General features: G+C 41.5%; 2 protein-coding genes and 2 non-coding genes across 4 annotated transcripts in view; 2 read left to right on the top strand and 2 right to left on the bottom strand.

Annotated features, from left to right (window-relative positions):
• Nucleotides 1-10,770, top strand: part of Haus6 (HAUS augmin like complex subunit 6) — a 33,622-nt gene extending 22,852 nt beyond the window's left edge. Inside the window, exons 13-18 of the mRNA XM_048356309.1 lie at nt 2,201-2,255; nt 2,680-2,865; nt 3,631-3,766; nt 5,787-6,683; nt 6,750-6,833; nt 9,707-10,770. Of these exons, the coding sequence (XP_048212266.1) occupies nt 2,201-2,255; nt 2,680-2,865; nt 3,631-3,766; nt 5,787-6,683; nt 6,750-6,808 (1,333 nt within the window). The 3' untranslated portion in view covers nt 6,809-6,833; nt 9,707-10,770. The remainder of the gene's footprint in view (nt 1-2,200; nt 2,256-2,679; nt 2,866-3,630; nt 3,767-5,786; nt 6,684-6,749; nt 6,834-9,706) is intronic.
• On the top strand, nt 1,997-2,127 carry LOC125341477. Its single transcript, XR_007208992.1, has one exon. It is a non-coding gene; the product is annotated as a small Cajal body-specific RNA 8 (non-coding RNA).
• A 908-nt stretch (nt 10,771-11,678) lies between the features above and the next one.
• On the bottom strand, nt 11,679-11,810 carry LOC125341612. Its single transcript, XR_007209023.1, has one exon. It is a non-coding gene; the product is annotated as a small nucleolar RNA SNORA51 (small nucleolar RNA).
• A 1,391-nt stretch (nt 11,811-13,201) lies between these two features.
• Nucleotides 13,202-14,821, bottom strand: Rraga (Ras related GTP binding A). The gene has a single exon (XM_048356385.1). It carries the CDS (start codon nt 14,551-14,553, stop codon nt 13,612-13,614), a length of 942 nt encoding a protein of 313 aa, XP_048212342.1. The 5' UTR covers nt 14,554-14,821; the 3' UTR covers nt 13,202-13,611.
• Nucleotides 14,822-17,967: the final 3,146 nt, after the last annotated feature.

Raw genomic sequence — 17,967 nt, 5'->3', positions numbered from 1 at the left:
TCTGGTGGCTAATTGGAGATATGAGTCTCACAGACTTTTTTGCCCTTCCTGGGCTGGGTTAGAACCACAATCCTCAGATCTCAGCCTCCTGAGTAGCTAGGATTACAGGCATGAGCTACCAGCACCTGGCTTCAGGGCTTTTTGATGTGTTGTTTTGGAAACTTCATGAAAGTGTTTATTAAAGATTAAAACACTGTTGGCATTCAATCCCATGAGTGGACCAGCAATAAATATTGCCTAAGGAAAGGGTAAGTTCAGCTAGGGCAAGAAGAGGCTGGAACCTCATGGTGAGGAGCTCTGAGGGGCCACAGAAACTATTGGAATGAAACATAGGGCTTTTGCATTTGAGCAATTTGGCCATAGGCCGGGCACAAGCCCAAGTGGATTTGGTTGGTGTAGGAGGCACATTTGTGATCTAAATGGGGATCATGGACACTGCCTTAGGGACAGGATTCAGGGTTCCATCCAGGCTTCTGTGGCCTGCTTGGCCTGTGTGAGGCCTCAGGGACTGTAGTAACTGATAATGGGCTCCCATCTCAATAGCTGCTACAGGATATTGATTTGCTGCATCTTTATTTCCTGGAGCTTGGGGTTTCTATCTGGGTGAGGTCCAGAAGTACTTGCCACAGTTGGGTTTCCAGACCCTTTCTGTAGCCTGGCTCCTGGTTGCAACTGTACAGTGATCTGCTCCCAGGGTATGGGAAGCTCTTCAGGATGGGAGTTTGGGGAGAAACACTCAACCACTGAGGCTACTGAGCTAGAGGGGCTGATGGATAGGTGTGAATTGAGTATTGGGTCGAATACTAAGATTTTGCAGTAATGAATATGGGATTCGAATTGGGAGGCAGGGTAAGGGTCCTGCTTAGCCCATTCAAAGGGTGATGGGTAGGTAAATAGACTACTTGGCCAGACATGGGCTGGGCTGTAGGGGAAAGGGAGGGCATCAATTGAGAGTCACATTATCTTCTGAGCTTCTTTTTTTTTTTTTTTTTGCCAGTCCTGGGCCTTAGACTCAGGCCTGAGCACTGTCCCTGGCTTCTTTGTGCTCAAGGCTAGCACTCTACCTCTTGAGCCACAGCGCCACTTCTGGCCATTTTCTTTCTTTCTTTTTTTTTTTCCCAAGTAGAAAGATGGACTTATTAGGGAAATACAAAGTATACTGACTGGCCAGGGTCACGGCCCAGACTTGGGAGCTAGAACCACAACTGTAAAAAGCAGGCTGGCTGGCCAGGTCCGCAGCCCAGACTGGCCAGGGCCACAGCCCAGACTTGGGAGCTGACTGCGTGCCCCGGGCTACGCTCGGGGTCGGGTTATAAAGGCAAATACCATATGGTCAAGCCTGCCACACGCAGGTAGCCAATGAGGTTACAACACTTACAGAGTATGTCTGGCCGTTTTCTATATATGTGGTGCTGGGGTGCAGGGCTTCATGTATATGAGGCAAGTACTCTTGCCACTAGGCCATATTCCCAGCCCCCAAGCTTCTTTTAATGGTACTCACTGGGCCCAACCAAGAGGGCTTTTCTTGCTTCATGCAGGTGATGGAAGACCTCATGTTCTCCTTCAAGGGAGGAAGCAGGCTTCACTGCAGTCTGTAGGAGCAATCTTGAGTTCTGGTTCATTGAAGTCAGGTTGCTGCCATCTGCCTCTCTCCTTCCTTTCTGTAAACTGGGACGACAACCATTTGGGCTACTTAGTATTTTGCTAAGTGGGTGTAGGGGTGAAAGGAAAGTCCTGAAGGTAGAATCTGGGGACACAAAGTTTGACCTCAAGATCCTGATCCCAGTGGTGTGCACCATCATACCTGGCCAGAAGAATTGGAAAGCCTCTTTTATGATGAAATTCCATGATCTAGACCCTGAGGACATTGCAGTCACATAGTTCAGTTAACTGTTATTTAAGTTGTATTCAAGTTTTTGGGTGTTCCTCAAGCTTCTTACTCTTTTAAGAAATGCTGTTGACTTAACAAATCTATAGCAAGTGAAATGTTCATAATTGGGAGGCTGATACACAAATTGGGCTGGAATACTGCTCTAATTGTCACCATGCCTCCCTAGAATAAGCTGCCTTTTGATGACCGGGACGAATTGAGAGAAATCGGAACGGACAGATACGGGGCAGACAATTTATTTACAATATTCAGTTGCTTTTGGGAAATTTTTCTTCTTATAACTTGAGTTGCTATCATTTTTCCTTTTAGCACTGCCTCTTTCCTGTTGCAACCCATTTCATCACCCGATAGAAGTAGTGCCAAGGTATAGTCTAAAACAATTTTCACTTAATTCTGGCTATGCAAAATTCTGTTATCAATTTTCTAATTAAAAGTTTAATTAAACTTAAGTTTTATTTTCATATTTCCTGGTATTTATACATTTTGTACTATCTTTACTATAATTTTCTTTTGCTAAGTGGGAGTATTGGAATTACTTTATTCTTCCAGTGAATATATAATTTAACAATAGTAGTAAACTTTTTGCTGGGTGTGTGTTCCTGACTCAAATCCCATTGTCCTTTTTGGTTGAGGTTAGGGGGATTTTGAGTTTTAAGTAAGCTGGGGCTAAATAGTAAGATCTTGTCCCAAATACAAAAAGCACTTCTTACTGTGACCTAATGAAGGAAGTCTCAAGATCAGTGTTACAGTTATTAAGATTTTAACATTACATGTCTTTTTTTCTTCAGGATATAACAATGAGAACTCCCAAAGAGAAAAACAAAACTCTTTCTAAGAAAATACCAGAATTTCAATTGGAAGCCTCATCTGTATCAGACAGTACAAAGAATATAGATAATAGTTCATCTGAAGGATCTCTGCCAGTCAAAAAAAGTGATCCATTCCAAAAAGAACAAGATCATCTGGTAGAAGAGGTTAGAAAGTTTGGTAATATGTTATTTCTCATTGTTGTTGGGCTCAGAAGTGATCCCAACTGAGTAATAGATAATTTGAGGTAAAAGCAGCTACAGATAATAAAAATCACTGTTAAACAAACTTGGACTTTGAAAACAAAAGTATGAATAGATTTCATATAAACTTGCTAAGATTACATCCATGATTTAGAATCTATTTCCCATGGTATAACTGGGAACTGTTACATTAACTATTATGTAATTTTTTTAGATAAATTTAACCAGTAATTATAGTTATTTAAATACTTTGTCAATGCTTTGTGCGTGTTAGCTTCCTTTTTTTGAATATTAGCGAAACATTCAGTGTTATCACTGAGCAAAGGTTTTGTTTTTGCTTTGTAAGTATTTTAATACATTGCTATTAATGAACATCATTTTTCTAGCTAGCCTCTCTGGGCTCAAGGCTAGCACTCTACCATTTGAGCCACAGTGCCAATTTGGCCTTTTCTGTTTATGTGGTACTCAGGCATCGAACCCAGGGCTTCATGCATGCTAGGCAAGCACTCTTACCACTAAGCTACATTCCCAGTTCTGGACTATCCATTTAAGATAACAAAAGAGAAAAATAATTTTGTGTTACATTTTACTTTATAGGATTACATCTAGATAATTTTTTAAATAGCCCTTTGCTATTAGAGGATCTTCTATAAAGCTCATATTCTTAGTAGTTTTGTTATGTTCCACCAGTTGGCTTGGTAAGTTTTTCTTTTTTCTTTTCTGTTTCAGGTTGCCAGGATAGTTTTATCTGATTCACCACAAGTCTCTGAAATAAAGGAAATAAAATTAGAGGAATTAATTGACTCTCTAGCTTCTAACCCCTTCTTAACAAGGAATCAAATTCCCCGAACTCCAGAAAACCTGAGTAAGTTAATAATGTTCCCTATCTTGTTTCCTCTTTCTTAGACATTGCCACACTATTAAACATCTTGGAAAGGTTTTTTTTTTTAAATTTTTGAGTCATGCCACCACCTCCAGCTTTTTTGCTGGTTAATTGGATATCAGAGTCTCACAGATTTGTATGCCTGGGCTGTTTCCAAACTTCAATTTTCATATCTTAGCCTCCCAAGTAGCTACAGGTTTAAACCCCTGGCACCCAGCTTGGAAAGTGTTTTATTTGATCACTTAAAGTCTGTCTGACCTTCAGGTCTTATCTGACCTTTGGATTTTGTCTGTGGTTCACCTGGAAGCTGTGTTCTTCCAGGTACCAACTAGAAGTATCAGCGAGCAAGTGTGTGCATAGATATTTATTCTTCCGTGAATAGAGTGCTACATATTTTTTCCCCCTATGACCAAGAGTTCATGTAGATGCAATGTCCTGATAATGGTTTCCCTGTGTAATCAATATAGATCATATTGGTTGAAGGATTAAATATACTTTCTCATTTGCTGCTGATTTACTTCAGGTTAAAATAAGCAAGTCTAAATTAGCTGTCAGTATATTATCCTGTGAACTAAATCTGCTCCTGCCTGTGTTGTCAATAAAATTACATTGAACACATCCTGGTTAATAGTTGACATTGTTTATTTTATTTTATTTTTTGCCAGTCCTGGGCCTTGAACTCAGGGCCTGAGCACTGTCCCTGGCCTCTTTTTGCTCAAGGCTAGCACTCTGCCACTTGAGCCACAGTGCCTCTTCTGATCTTTTCTATGTATGTGGTGCTGAGGAATCGAACCCAAGACTTCATGTATATGAGGCAAGCACTCTTGCCACTAGGCCATATTCCCAGCCAGTTGACATTGTTTTTTAGCTATTTTCAAGCTACGGTGGCAGAGTTGAGTAGCTGTGACAGATCAAGTGGCTGTGAAGTTTCCTAAATTGACAAGAAAATGTCTTACTTATGTTTTTGTTTTTTGCCAGTCCTGGGGCTTGAACTCAGGGCCTGAACACTGTCCCCGGCTCTTTTTGCTCAAGGCTAGCACTCTACCACTTGAGCCACAGTTCCACTTCTGGCTTTTTCTATATATATGATGGTGAGGAATTGAACCCAGGGCTTCATGTATATGAGGCGAGCACTTTACCACTAGTCAATATTTCTAGCCATTTTACTTATTTTTGTGCTGGTGGTTGTGAGGTCTACCCCCGGGTGGGCTCCATGCAGATGCCCCCCACCTGTTTTAAGTCTGCACCCAGTACTTGAGTTACCTAGGTAACTGGCACACCTGGAGGCAGTTACCTCCTCCTCCCCTGAGGTCATATCCAATCCACCTGGCCATACCTTCCACCTTTTCCTATGTAATCTGGCTCAACACAGCCCCCACTCTCTTTCAATTTCTCTCTTGCTCTTTTCTCTCTTTTCCCTTCTTCCTTCCCCACTGTCTCCCCACACCTCCATCTTGGGTGGGCTAGCAGTGTTTTCCCCCCACTATATTCCTTTCTGCCTGAACCATGTGGCGGGTTTCTTTTCCTGTGATCCTTACAGTGGTGGTGCTTGAGTTCAGGTCCTGGGTGCTGTCCTTCAGCCTTTTTGTTCAAGGCTGGCATTCTATCACTTAAGCCACAGCTCTGTTTTGGCTTTTTACTGGTTAATTGCTCTGTCACAGAAGAATTTCCTGTCCTGGTTGGCTTTGACTATTATTCTTAGATTTCAGCTTCCTGAGCAGCTAGGATTACAGGTGTGAGCCGCTTGTCCCCTGACTGAAAGTGTCTTTTTAGTGTATGTAACTTGTATTTCTTGTATGAAAGTATATATAAACTTTAGGAAGTTTTTGTTATATGCTATTACCTTTGTTTGATCAATGTAGGTGGGTGTTTCTGATGTTGAGGTTTCTTATATTGTGGAGCCTTGTATTTTTGTAGCTTTATTTTCAGTATTAGAAATAAAATGTTTAATCACATTTAATTTCTCTGGAAAATTAGTAAAATATTTTTTCTTTTTAATTAGCAAATGAAATTAGGAGCTCATGGAGAAAAGCTATTGAAGTTGAAGATAACAGAAGTACACAACCAATTCAGATGGATAATGAACTTAGAGAAGTATTGTCAGACTCTTCACCTGCATCATGTAACCAAAGAGAATTCAGCATGGCCATTTTTTTCTCCGATTTTGACCAATCTCGTTTTCCTGAAGAGGAAGTTGTTTCAGATAGCCCCAGGAACATGCCTCAAAAACATGTGGGGACTAGTCCTATAGGTGAACCCTCAACAGATCAATCAGATTTATTAAATAAGAAAATAATTTGCAAACAAGATCTAGAACATGCAGCTGTACCACTCAAGCTCTCAGAAGCTAGCCAAACAGAAACATTCTCCCCTATTGTAGGCAGTAGAGAAACAGAGACATTCTCCCCTTTTGTAGGCAGTAGAATAGATAGGATGGATGGGAGTAAAGGGGAACATATTAAAATATTAGATCACTCACAAGCTTCTTATAATGAACCTTCTCTGCATAAAACTATGCCATGGAACTCTTTTCAGATATCAAGCCAAATCAATTCTAAAAGTCTTAAGGATATGGACTATAGCATTTTAAATGAAACTCTTCCGGAAGTTGGTCACCTAAGTCTTAATAGCTCTAGGAGTTCTGAGCTCAATTTTAAGCTAGAAGTAGATAGTCCTGTGTTCAGTGGTATTTTACCAGATGATATGGGAAAAAGACAGAGTACTTCAGAATCCGATTTCAATTTACAGGCTATTCAAAGTAATTTTGAGGCTCTGAAGAAATCTCTTTCCAAAATAAGAGAAGACTCTTACCTCTCTGAAACACTTGAAAGACACAAACTAGAATTGTTCCCGATATCGAAAGACATACAAGCAGATAATAGGCTCAACTCTTTGGCTACTCATCATTTGCTAAATGACTGTACAAAGCCATCTTTACCTTTGTCTTTTGGTGAAAGAAGGCAGTCTCTATCACCAGAAACTTTCTCTGGTGGAGCAAAAGTTGAGGACCACAGTACCATTTAGTCCTGGACAACTTCTAATTTAAAAGGTAAGGTTAACTAGACCTGTACATATTAATTTGTTGAAATTTTTTCTAGCCTCTTTGTGCTCAAGGCTAGCACTCTACCACTGGAGCCACAGTGACACTTCCAGTTTTTGAGGGGTTAATTAGAGATAAGAGTCTAATAGGGACTTTTCTGCCAGGGGCTAGCTTTGGAACCGTGATCCTCAGATCTCAGCCTTCTGAGTAGCTAGGATTACAGGCCTGAGCTACCAGCACCCAGCTATCTTAAAAGTCTGGATTTCACTCTAATCCAGTCTGGCTTCAGACATACTATTTAGCCTTGGCTGTCCTCAACTGGGTCATAGTGCCTCGACCTTTAGTTCTCTGAATTCTCACAATGTAACAGACAGGAAAATCACAAATTAAGGCTAGCTCAGGCAGTAATATCAGATCCTATCTGAAAAACAAATTAATAAAGCTGAAGGAATAGGGCTGGTGATGTGGCTTAAGCAGTAAAGGACCTGCCTAGCAAGAATAAGGCCCTAGGTTCAAACAGCAGTACCACCAAAAAAAAAAAAAAAAAAAAAAGTCTGCTGCATGATCCTGTTGCTAGTTTTTGTTTTCTTGTTTTGGGTAGTACTACGAATTGAATTTGGGTACTTTACTGCTTGGGCTGCTTCCAGTTCGTGATCTGTTGTTAATGTGACAAAACATATTTCTTGTTCCCTCATAGGGTGAGATGCTTAAACCTTCACTTTATGGTTACTGTCAGAATATGTGTATATAGTTTACAATTACATTGAGTCAGAAACAGAGAAAAAAACAATCCCACGCCCCGAAATGTAACTGCTTTTGTAGTATAAACTGCTGAAAGTAAATTGTATGATGGAAAGTGATTTAAAAAAAACTGAGAACATAGGGCTGGGATACCTACTGGAAGGTTTGATTGGAAATATCATGTTGATTGAGGCCAATCTGGGCAAAAATGAGGAGGCCAGTCAGTTCTCACAAAATAAACTAGGTGTTGTGGGGGCATGTTTGTAATCTTAGTTAACCTGGAGGCACAGGTAGGAGTACCACAGTCTTTGGCTGGTCTCTGGAAAAAAGTAAAAAGGAAAAAAAATGAGAAACACTACTTTCATTTTTTGTGCTGATCTTGAACTCAGAGCCTGGGCAATGTCCTTGAGCTTCTTTTGCCCAAGTTTAGTACCCTACCATGAGTCACAACCCCCTTATGGCTTTTTGGTAGTTTATTGAAGATGAGTCTCACAGACTTTCCTGCCCATGCTGACTTCAAACTATGGTCCCCAAAACTCAGCCTTCTGAGTAGTTAGGATTACTGGCATGAGCTACTACCCTGCTACTTAAAAAAAACAAAAACACAACAAAAACCCCACTACTTCAATTATTTTTGTGGTAGCATATCTGGGATTTGCTATGAGGTCAATTTGGTCATAGATGTGGGGAATAGAAACAATGCAAGATATGTTAGTGTAATAGTTTCTTAGGGTTGTCATAAAAAAATATTTATTTACTTATTTATTTATTTTGGCCAGTCCTGGGCCTTGGACTCAAGGGCCTGAGCACTATCCCTGGCTTCTTTTTTTTTTTCCCCCTCAAGGCTAACACTCTACCACTTGAGCCACAGTGCCACTTCTGGCCATTTTCTGTATATGGTGCTGAGGAATCGAATCCAGGGCTTCAGGTATACAAGGCAAGCACTCTTGCCACTAGGCCATATTCCCAGCCCTTGTCATAACAAAATAGAACCAACAGGTTGCCTTAAAATTTATTGTCTGTGGGCGCTGGTGGCTCAGAACTCTTAATTCTAGCTATTCAGGAGGATGAGGATTGTGGTTTGAAGCCAGCCTGGAAAGTCTGTGATGTGAGACTCTTATTTCCAATTAATCACCAAAAATCTGGGAACAATATGATTATGTCTCAAGTGGGAGGACACCATCCTTGAATGAAAAAGCTAAGGGACAGCTCCTAGGCGCTGAGTTCAAGTATTAGTATCAGCCCCAGGAAAGAAAACATTCTAGAGACTAGAAATCCAAAATCTAGGTGTTGGCTGGTCCACATTCACTCTGAAATCATTAGTGGATCTTTCTTTGCCTCTTCCAGCGTCTGGGAGCCCCTAATTTTAGTTTTTGTCTTCATCTTCACTTGATTTTTTTTCCTGTGTGTCAATCCTAGGGCTTGAACTCAGCCTGGGTGCTGTCACTGAGGTCTTTTTTGCTCAAGGATAGCACTCTACCACTTGAGAGCCACAGTGCCACTTCTGGTTTTCTGGTGGTTAATAAGAGATAAGAATCTTGTGGACTTTCCTGCCTGGGCTGGCTTTGAACCATGATTTTCAGATCTCAGCCTCCTGAGTAGCTAGGATTACAGGTGTGAGCCACTGGCGCCCAACATCAGGCTTTTTTGTCTCTTATAAGTACACTTAGCAATACTAGTTAACTAAGGACCTACCTTATTTCAGTGTTAACATCACTGTAGCTGATTATGTCTCGCAGACTCCCTAAATGTCACATTCTGAGGTACTGGAGTTCAGAATTTCAGCATAGAGGGACACAATTCAGCCTATAACATTATTATTAAAGCAAGTGGCACATATATTGAAGTAGTCAGATTTTTTTTCACTCTTATATTTGAACATCCTTATAAAGAGCTTAAAGATAACTCTTGTTAGGAAGATTCGGATTTATTCAGATTCATTCCATATCATTTTTATTTGCCCATGGCAATTAGATGCTGGTATTTTAAAAAGTTTTCTGGATAAGAGGTACTTATGTGAGAAAAATAGTGTTGTTTTGTATTAAATTTTAGACTCATTGCACAGTAAGCCTTTTTTAAATTAAGAAATTTGCCACTTAATCTTTTCTAGTTTTCTTTATAATGTGTATCCCCTTTCTCAGTTTTACAGAAAATACTTCAAATAAGAGCCCTGATGCAAAAGGATTTGACTTGAAGAAGTAACCAGTTAATTTTATAACGTACTTATGTCCTAGAAGTTTCACACACTGTTTTCAAGGTCAAAAAATCCTAACTACTGTTTAGCCTCTTGTAATGTTTTTAGGTGAAAAAGTAGGTTTGGATTTTTCTTTGGAGAGAGATATGTCGTTGAATTGTCAAGTATTTGGAAAGAACCATCAAGTTATAAAAAGCCATTTTAATTTTTTAAATAATCTGTAAGCCTTAAATAAATGACAGAGTGGTAGTTTATTATGATCCAGTTAGTGAACATGAGGATAAGCGTTTTTGATGTATTTTCACAAAGTGGTTAACCTAGTAGTCACTGAATAGCCTTAGATCTTTCATTTTAAAGAAATAAACCACTTTTGCATCTGTGTGGGACATTCTAGTACTAACCAAATAAGGTGAGATAAACAGCACCTTAGGAAGGTCTATACAGGCTTAATGGTTATTCAAGTCCAGTGATCCTGAGAAATGTTTGGTGGAATAAAATGCATGTTATAAGTGAAGGCTAGGGCAGAATACATTTAGAAAAGAAAAAGATGGTAGTGGTGACTAACAGACCCTGTTAAACTAAATACTTTAGTGTGTTGGTATAGGGATTTATATTTAGTCTAATTTAGACTGAGTAATTTATAACAGATTTATAGTCTAATTAAGACTGCATTAAATGTAGTTTATTTTAGCTGGAAGGTAGCAATTCTTGAGACCCAAATAAATGTAAATCCTATTTTTTTCCTCTTTTGAATGAATGTACTAAAATGATAGAAAATACTCTTAAGGGCATTTAACTCAATGTAAAGAAAGTGCTGAACTTTCTCATTTTTATAAAGTTCAGATAATAGTAGTTGTTCTCTTTCCTTAGGCACTGTAAACTGGCAAGTCCACACCCTAAATTTAAACTATTTGAGTACTATATGAGACTATTTGTAAATATGTTCTATGTAATGTCTAGAATAAACATTAAGTATTATATACCAACTGTGTTTGGAATTTCCTTTGCTAACCATAAAATGATCGCATTCCAAGGTATAACTTGATAGACCCTCTTGGATTTGTTTGCCCTGGCTTCCAATTGTGATCTTTGTATCTCAGCCTTTTTTTTCTTTTGCCAGTCTTGGGGCTTGAACTCAGGGCCTGAGCACTGTCTCTGGCTTCTTTTTTGCTCAAGGCTACCTAGTGCTCTAACACTTGAGCCACGACGCCACTTCTGGCTTTTTCTGTATCTGTGGTGCTGAGGAATCTAACCCAGGGCTTCATGTATGCAAGGGAAGCACGTTATGCCCCATATCTCAGCCTTTAGGGTAGCTAGGATTATAGTACCAAGGGTATCCAGCTGTCATTTTAGTGATAAGATTTACTACTACCTCATGCTCAGCTTATTGATTTGAGATTGGGGTCTTGCTAGATTTTCACTTTAGTTGGCCTTGAACCATGATCTCACCCATTTCCACCTCAACTGGGGAAGTATGAGCCACAATGCTTACTTAAAAAAAAATTCTTTTTGGCTGTACTGGAATTTGAATTTAAGGCCTCATACTTCCTATGCAGGTTGTTTATTCTGTTGAACCCTTTTATTGTGTTGGTTATTTATGAGATACATTTTTTTTTTGCCAGTCCTGGGGCTTGAACTCAGGGCCTGGGCACTTGTATTTATGTATATATGTATGATTTATTCATTTATTGGCTTGAACTCTGGGCCTGGTCACTGTCCCTGAGCTTTTCAACTTAAGGCCAGTGCTCTGCCACTTGAGCCTCAGCACCACTTCTGGTTTTCTGGTGGTTAATTGGAGATAAGAGCCTCACTGACTTTACTGCCTGGGCTGGCTTTGAACTGTGATCCTCAGATCTCAGCTTCCTTAATAGGATTACAGGAGTGATCCACCTTTGCCTGGCTCCCAGACTTTTTTTTCCCCATGTCTCCCCATGCACAATACACACAAGGCACAGGGCCTGAGCTAAGGTGTATATGGGGTAGGTTTACTCTGCCTCCTCTTTCTATACATTGAGTTTAAGAACACATCCTGTGGTAAACACCCGGAGACCTCCCAGATACTTTTTGAGAAAGGGTCTGCTGAATTTTTCTGCCTGGGTTAGCCTCAGACTGGCAGTCTTAAGTCTCCCAGATGTGTACCCCTGGCACTTGGCTCTAAAATGATTTTTAAAAGCATATGCCATTTATTTATTGATCATGGGCCTAATAACATACTTTTTGCTGTTTTTGTTTTCTGAGATGGTCTTGCTATGTAGCCCAGGATGGCCTTAAACTTTCATTTCCTCTGCTTCATTTTCAGTGCCGGAATTATAGGCATGTACCAGCCTGTCTGGCTTATACTTTACATCTTAATAGCTTCCTGCTCTTTGTGAGTAGTGACTCATCATACCTGCTGCTAGCTGGAGTTTAATAAAGTTATGCAAAGCCTTAGAAAAATCTAAAGATCTATTATTTATATGTACTGGCTATGCAAAGATAATGCCTCATCTGTAAATGGGGAAATGATACTGCCTTATGTAAGTGAAACTTTGAAGCATCTTTATTTCTTGGGCTTTGGCTTCCTCAGTATATAAATTTGAAATTAAATGAAAGGAATAATTGACCTTATAAAGCTAGGATGTTTGTGTGTGTGTGTGTGCTGGTCCTGGAGCTTACACTCGACCTGAGCACTGTCCTTGAGCTTTTTTGCTTGAGTCACAGCTCCACCTCTGGCTTTTTTTGGTAGTTAATTGGAGATGAGAATCTCAGACTTTCCTCCCTGGGCTGGCTTTGAACAGAGATCCTCAGATCTCAGACTCCTTAGTAGCTAGGATTATAGGTGTGAGCCATTGGTGCCTAGCAAAAGCTAGGATTTTTATGATTAACTTTTTAATCAGTGGAGGAGGTAATGAATAGCGGGTAATGGTTAGGAGTGTCGTTGGACTGCCTTGATTTAGCTCAATGACCTAAGGTCTTACTACCATTTTTTTTTTTCATCTATTAAAATAGAAAACCTCATAGGTTGTAAGGATAAAGTACGACAAATGTGCATCAAGTAGTTGAGAACACCTGGAAGTTAAAAGACTCCAATGTTTACCCAGACCTCATATGCAATAATTTGGGGAGGAATTACTTAGTTTATGGCTGTACTGACAGTGTGCTAGGCACAGTTCTGAAGTGGTATTTTTAATTCGCATTTCAAATGAAGAAACAGAAAAAAGAGCAGTTACATTTCCTATATTGTCCAAGCTCACAGAGAGAGCTAGTAAATAAAAGAACCAGAATACTACTTCAACTCTACGGATCTGGTTTGAGTCAGTACTCTTCATCTATGGCTGCTTTCAGCATCACTAAAATAATGGGGGCTAAAGTCACAAAATCAAATTTGCCAGTTAGGCAATACTCATGAGTAGTCAAAAACTTTAGGTTTAAGAACCTTCAAATCACTTCAAATAAGACCAAATTTTAAATTGCTAATCAGTAAACCTTTATTCATGATTGAAGCCAAGAATTTATAAATGCATTATAACACTTTGCTGATAAAATAGTAACATTGCATCTTTGCAATCTGATAATACAGGAAGGTAGTGGTAAAGGCTTTGATGTGCAAATCTACTATAACCAGGTAATCAGAACACACACAAACCACCTACTTTAGTGTCACACCATACCAACTTTTCAGAAAAGGCCATCTTGAAGCACTAATAGATAGCTGAGTAAATAACGTCCATTGTTTAAAGACTAGAGAATAGGGAATAAAAATGGAAGCAGTAAGAAGCACACATTTCAAAGCCCACTTTTAAGCACACATGAATACTAAAAAAAGATGCAAAAAAAGGTAACAGCATTTTCATAGAGAGCATTTGGCAGTGTTTAACGCATAAGAAGGCTGTGTTTGGGGCCATCCACTCTCTCCAGCTTCTCAAAGTGTTTCCTGGCATTGCGAATGTTGATCAGAGTAGCTGCAGAAGGGATGGATGGATCCGACATAACAACCATCACATATGTGTTTGAAGTGAAGATGTCGATGAAAGCTGCGAAGTTAGAATTCCTAACTTCCATGCTCTGGAAAGAAGCAGCCAATTTACTGCAGCTCAGCTTGAACTGCTTAATGATGTTGCTGATCTTCTCAAATCGGTGGACATCACGCTGCTCTTTGCACTGGTAATGGGAAATCACCAGGAACGTAGCTCTCTCGAACAGCAGAACTTCATCAGCCTCAATAATTTGGGCAAAATTCCTTAGGTTCATCTCCAGCTGCTGAACGTTGGGGATCAGCTGGTAGACAATACTGGACCAGGCCTTGTAGAGCGTTTCATCCCAGATGGACGTTCGAAAACAAGCGCACTCCAGTGGGCGGGACAAACGCCTCAGGTCTTCCTCTCGCTCTTTAAAAATCAGGTCACGCTGATCCTCCTGAACCAGATCCATTTTGTGCACCAGGCAGAAGATTTTGGCATCAGGTGAGTTCTGGAGGATGGCCTCCAGGCAGGACTGGTAATAATGCATGTCCTTTTCCAGTTCGCGGCTCTCCACGTCAAACACGTAAATCAACACCTCGACATTACGGAAGATATTGTCTCGCTGGCTGGTGAAGTAGTTTTCCATAAAGGTGTCCTGCCCACCACAGTCCCACAGGTTCAGCACCAGGTTCCCCAAGAATCGGACATGGGAGTGCTCCACGTCAATGGTGGCGCCCAGGCGCCTGGTGTCGCGGGCAATGTAATTTGCAAAGATAATCGACCGCATGCTGGTCTTCCCCGACCCGCTCTTCCCCATCAACAGCACCTTTTTCTTCATGGCTGTATTTGGCATCACCCGCCGGGGGCTGCCGCTGACAGAGGCCTGAGGTCGCGCGGCCTAACTGCAGCACCGAAGGAGCAGAGAGGCGGCTCCGCAGCAGGGCTACGAGTCCGCCGCGCGGTGTAGCTGTGCCGCCGGGGAGGCCCGTAGCGCGAGCCCGGGGCTGGAAAGGCCGCGGCGACGGGCCGGAGACAACGCTCGGAGTAGAGTGGGGCAGAGCGCTGCAATCGTTCTGGACGAGCGCTGCTCTTCTGAAGAATCGAGCTACCGCGTCCCGGCACCGCCCACTTCCCGCAGCGATCTCGCGATAACTCCACGCTCGCGCCACCTCCCACTTCCGGTGGCGAATTCGGGAACTCGGCGCTCTGCAGACACTGCCGGTAGAGTTCTGCGGGACGATTCCTAGGAGCGGAGCCTACCCTGAGGAGCGGGAGAGGCCGAATGGAAGGGGAGCGGAGGACAATGGTGGTTTAGGCTTGTATTTAATCAGGGCTAGCGGGTGCTCGCTGGTGTTTGATCGGGAGAATGTTGCCCTCTCCTGGAGAAAAACCAACACGGCTCATTCCCCCCAGCCGGCTTTGGCCCGGCACCGAAAGACCGACAAAGGAGAGAGAGACTTGGCAAGTTCAGTGATGGCCTGGACTGTATCCCTACTGGGAGAGAGCCAGACCCCCTAGTTAGTGCTTTCTCTACGGCAGGCAAGTTCATTTGATTCATCCGATTTCTCTATAATCTCAGACTCCAGAATTTGTCATCAGATTTCCAAAGCTCGAGGAAACTATAACATGGAGTGTAGCTCCATTCTCACCGTAACCCCGTGAATGACTATCAACGCTTCCGGAGGTTAAGTCACTTGACCAAGTCACAGGGATAGCAGATGATGAAGTTTGGACGCATATAGTCTGCAGAACTTTCTTGCACAACAATAGATCGCCCTGCCCCCTTAAGAACTATAAATGTGCTCTTGATCTTTAAATTGTCGTTTGCTATTCGTCATTCAGCTGAGAATGATCATCCAGAAGCCTCCTAAATTAGTGTATTCTCTACCTGGCATAAAGCCCCTTTTCTGGTTATATACTGGGTATACAACATTGTATGTGTATAAACGAGGGTATCTTCACTCAAAAATATTTGAATATTAGAGCACTGAGTTAAAGGATACAAAAGAAGAATCTCAAGATTCAATTTGTAAGGCTCTTTTTATTTTTTGGAGGCAGTCATGCACAATCTGCCTTTCATGTACCAAGTTCCAGATTCCTGGAAGGGAAACAACTCATTATAAAACACGGTATTTGGGGCTGGGAATATGGCCTAGTAGTAGAGGGCGTGCCTGGAATACCTGAAGCCCTGGGTTCGAGTCCTCAGCACTACATATATATATAAAAAGCCCTAAGTGGCACGTTGGCGCAAGTGGTAGAGTGCTACCTTTGAGCAAAAAGAAGCCAGGGACAGTGCTCAGGCCCTGAGTTCAAGCCCCAGGACTGGCAAGAAGCAAAACAAAGATGAAAAATCTCTAGTATATGTCCATATACACCAAGTTGTGATTTATCATACCTGAACACTACCTTTAGGTATTTCCTATTGGCTTCATGCTGTTGTCCCCTGCTGACTTCTTTTGATACAATTACTATTTTAGAAACATTACCCGTATCCCATAAGTAATAAAATGTCATTTTTCCTTCATAACAAATTGTATCTCAACTTCCCATTATAAGGACATTACAAGTATTCCATCTATCTTCCCTTCTTTATCAATCTAACAGTCAACCAGTTATTTTTTGTTTTTGTGCCAGGGGCTTAAACTAAGGGCTTGAGTATTGTCTCTGAGATTCTTTTTCTCTAGGCTAGTTCTCTACCACTTTAACCATAGCAGCACTTCTGGCTTTTTCTGATTAGTTTATTGGAGATAATAGCCTCATGGACTTACCTGTCTTGGCTGGCTTCAAACTATGCTCCTTATATCTTAGCACCCTGAGTAGCTAGTTTTAAAGGCATGAGCCATGGGCAGTTGGATTTTTTTTTTTTTTTGCTTGTCCTGAAACTTGAACTCAGGGACGGAGTTCTGTCTCTGAGTTCCTTCTTGTTTAAGGCCTAGTTTTCTACCAATTGAGCCACAGCTCCACTTCCAAATTTTGTTGGTTAATTGGAGATAAGCATCTCAAGGACTTTTCTGCCTGGGTAGGGTTTGAACTGAGGTCCTCAGATCTCATTGAGTAGCTAGGATTACAAGTGCGAGACACCAGCACTCAGCTTTCAACTTTTTAGACAAGGCTTGCAACATTTTCAATCTACCTTGTGTTGTAAGAGTTATTAAAATAGGTAACTGATAAAGGAGAACGCCACGCGGTATTCAGGCAGGAGAGAAAGTTTATTACCGAACTGCTGGCCTGTGGCCGAGATGATACATGGCTGGAGAGGAGGACAGACACCCCCCCTTCCTTGTTTAGGGCCAGGGTGGGGGAATGTGGCCAGGTGCTCTAGGATGTGACCTCAGGAAAGGGGGAGGAAACTGCCTCCAGGTGTGCCTGTTACTCAGGCAACTGTGTGGAGACTTAACTAGGTGGGGGCATCTGCACGGAGCCTTACAGGGCGGACCTTACAGTAACTATAACTAAATATTCCCAGGGCTGGGAATATGGCTTAGTGGTAGAGTGCTTGCCTCATACACATGAAGTCCTGAGTTTGATTCCTCAGCACCACGTATACAGAAAAACCCAGAAGTGGCACTGAGTCTCAAGTGGTAGACTGCTGGCCTTGAGCAAATGGAAGCCAGGGACAATGCTCAGGCCCTGAGTTCAAGCTCCACGATTGGCAAACAACAAAACAAAATATTCCCTTGAAAGATGAAAACCATGCACAGTATTTGCATTATTTTACATTTAGTTTATTTATTTATTGCTGGTACTTGAGTTTTCACTTAGGGATTTGAGCCCTGTAGGTTCTACCACTTGAGTCATATGCATTCCCAAACCTTATTATTTTTTATTGTTATTGTAAAGGTGATGTACAAAGAGGTTACAGTTACATAAGTCAGGTAATGAGTGCATTTCTTTTTGGACAATGTCATCCTTGCTTTTTCCCAGTTTTTCCCTCCCATCCCCACCTGCCAGTTGTATACATTTTCAACATAGTGTCTAGTGGTCTAGTGAGTGCCACTATTGCATTTGTTACCTGTTCAACATAGTGTCTAGTGAGTGCCACTACTGCATTTGTTACCTGTAAGAGATTTTCAAGTATTCGGGCGGAAGAGAGAACTTTATTTGGCCAAACTGCTGGCCCACGGCTAAATCCAAGGCACCTGTGGAAGGCCAGAGAGTCACTCCCAGGGCTGGGGGGGTGGGGAGGTGTGTCCTGGTGGATTAGGGTGTGTCCAGGTGGATTAGGGTGTGACCTCAGAGGGGGTGGTATCTGGATCCAGACATGCCA

Source organism: Perognathus longimembris, chromosome 1, assembly GCF_023159225.1.
Source record: "Perognathus longimembris pacificus isolate PPM17 chromosome 1, ASM2315922v1, whole genome shotgun sequence".
NCBI lineage: Eukaryota > Metazoa > Chordata > Mammalia > Rodentia > Heteromyidae > Perognathus > Perognathus longimembris.
The sequence above is the reverse complement of the archived record's forward strand: the minus strand, read 5'-3'. Positions and strand labels throughout refer to the sequence as shown.

What these genes read in the sequence shown, in the direction of transcription:
- Rraga (XM_048356385.1), bottom strand. Translation starts at nt 14,553, where the DNA reads ATGCCAAATACAGCCATGAAGAAAAAGGTGCTGTTGATGGGGAAGAGC.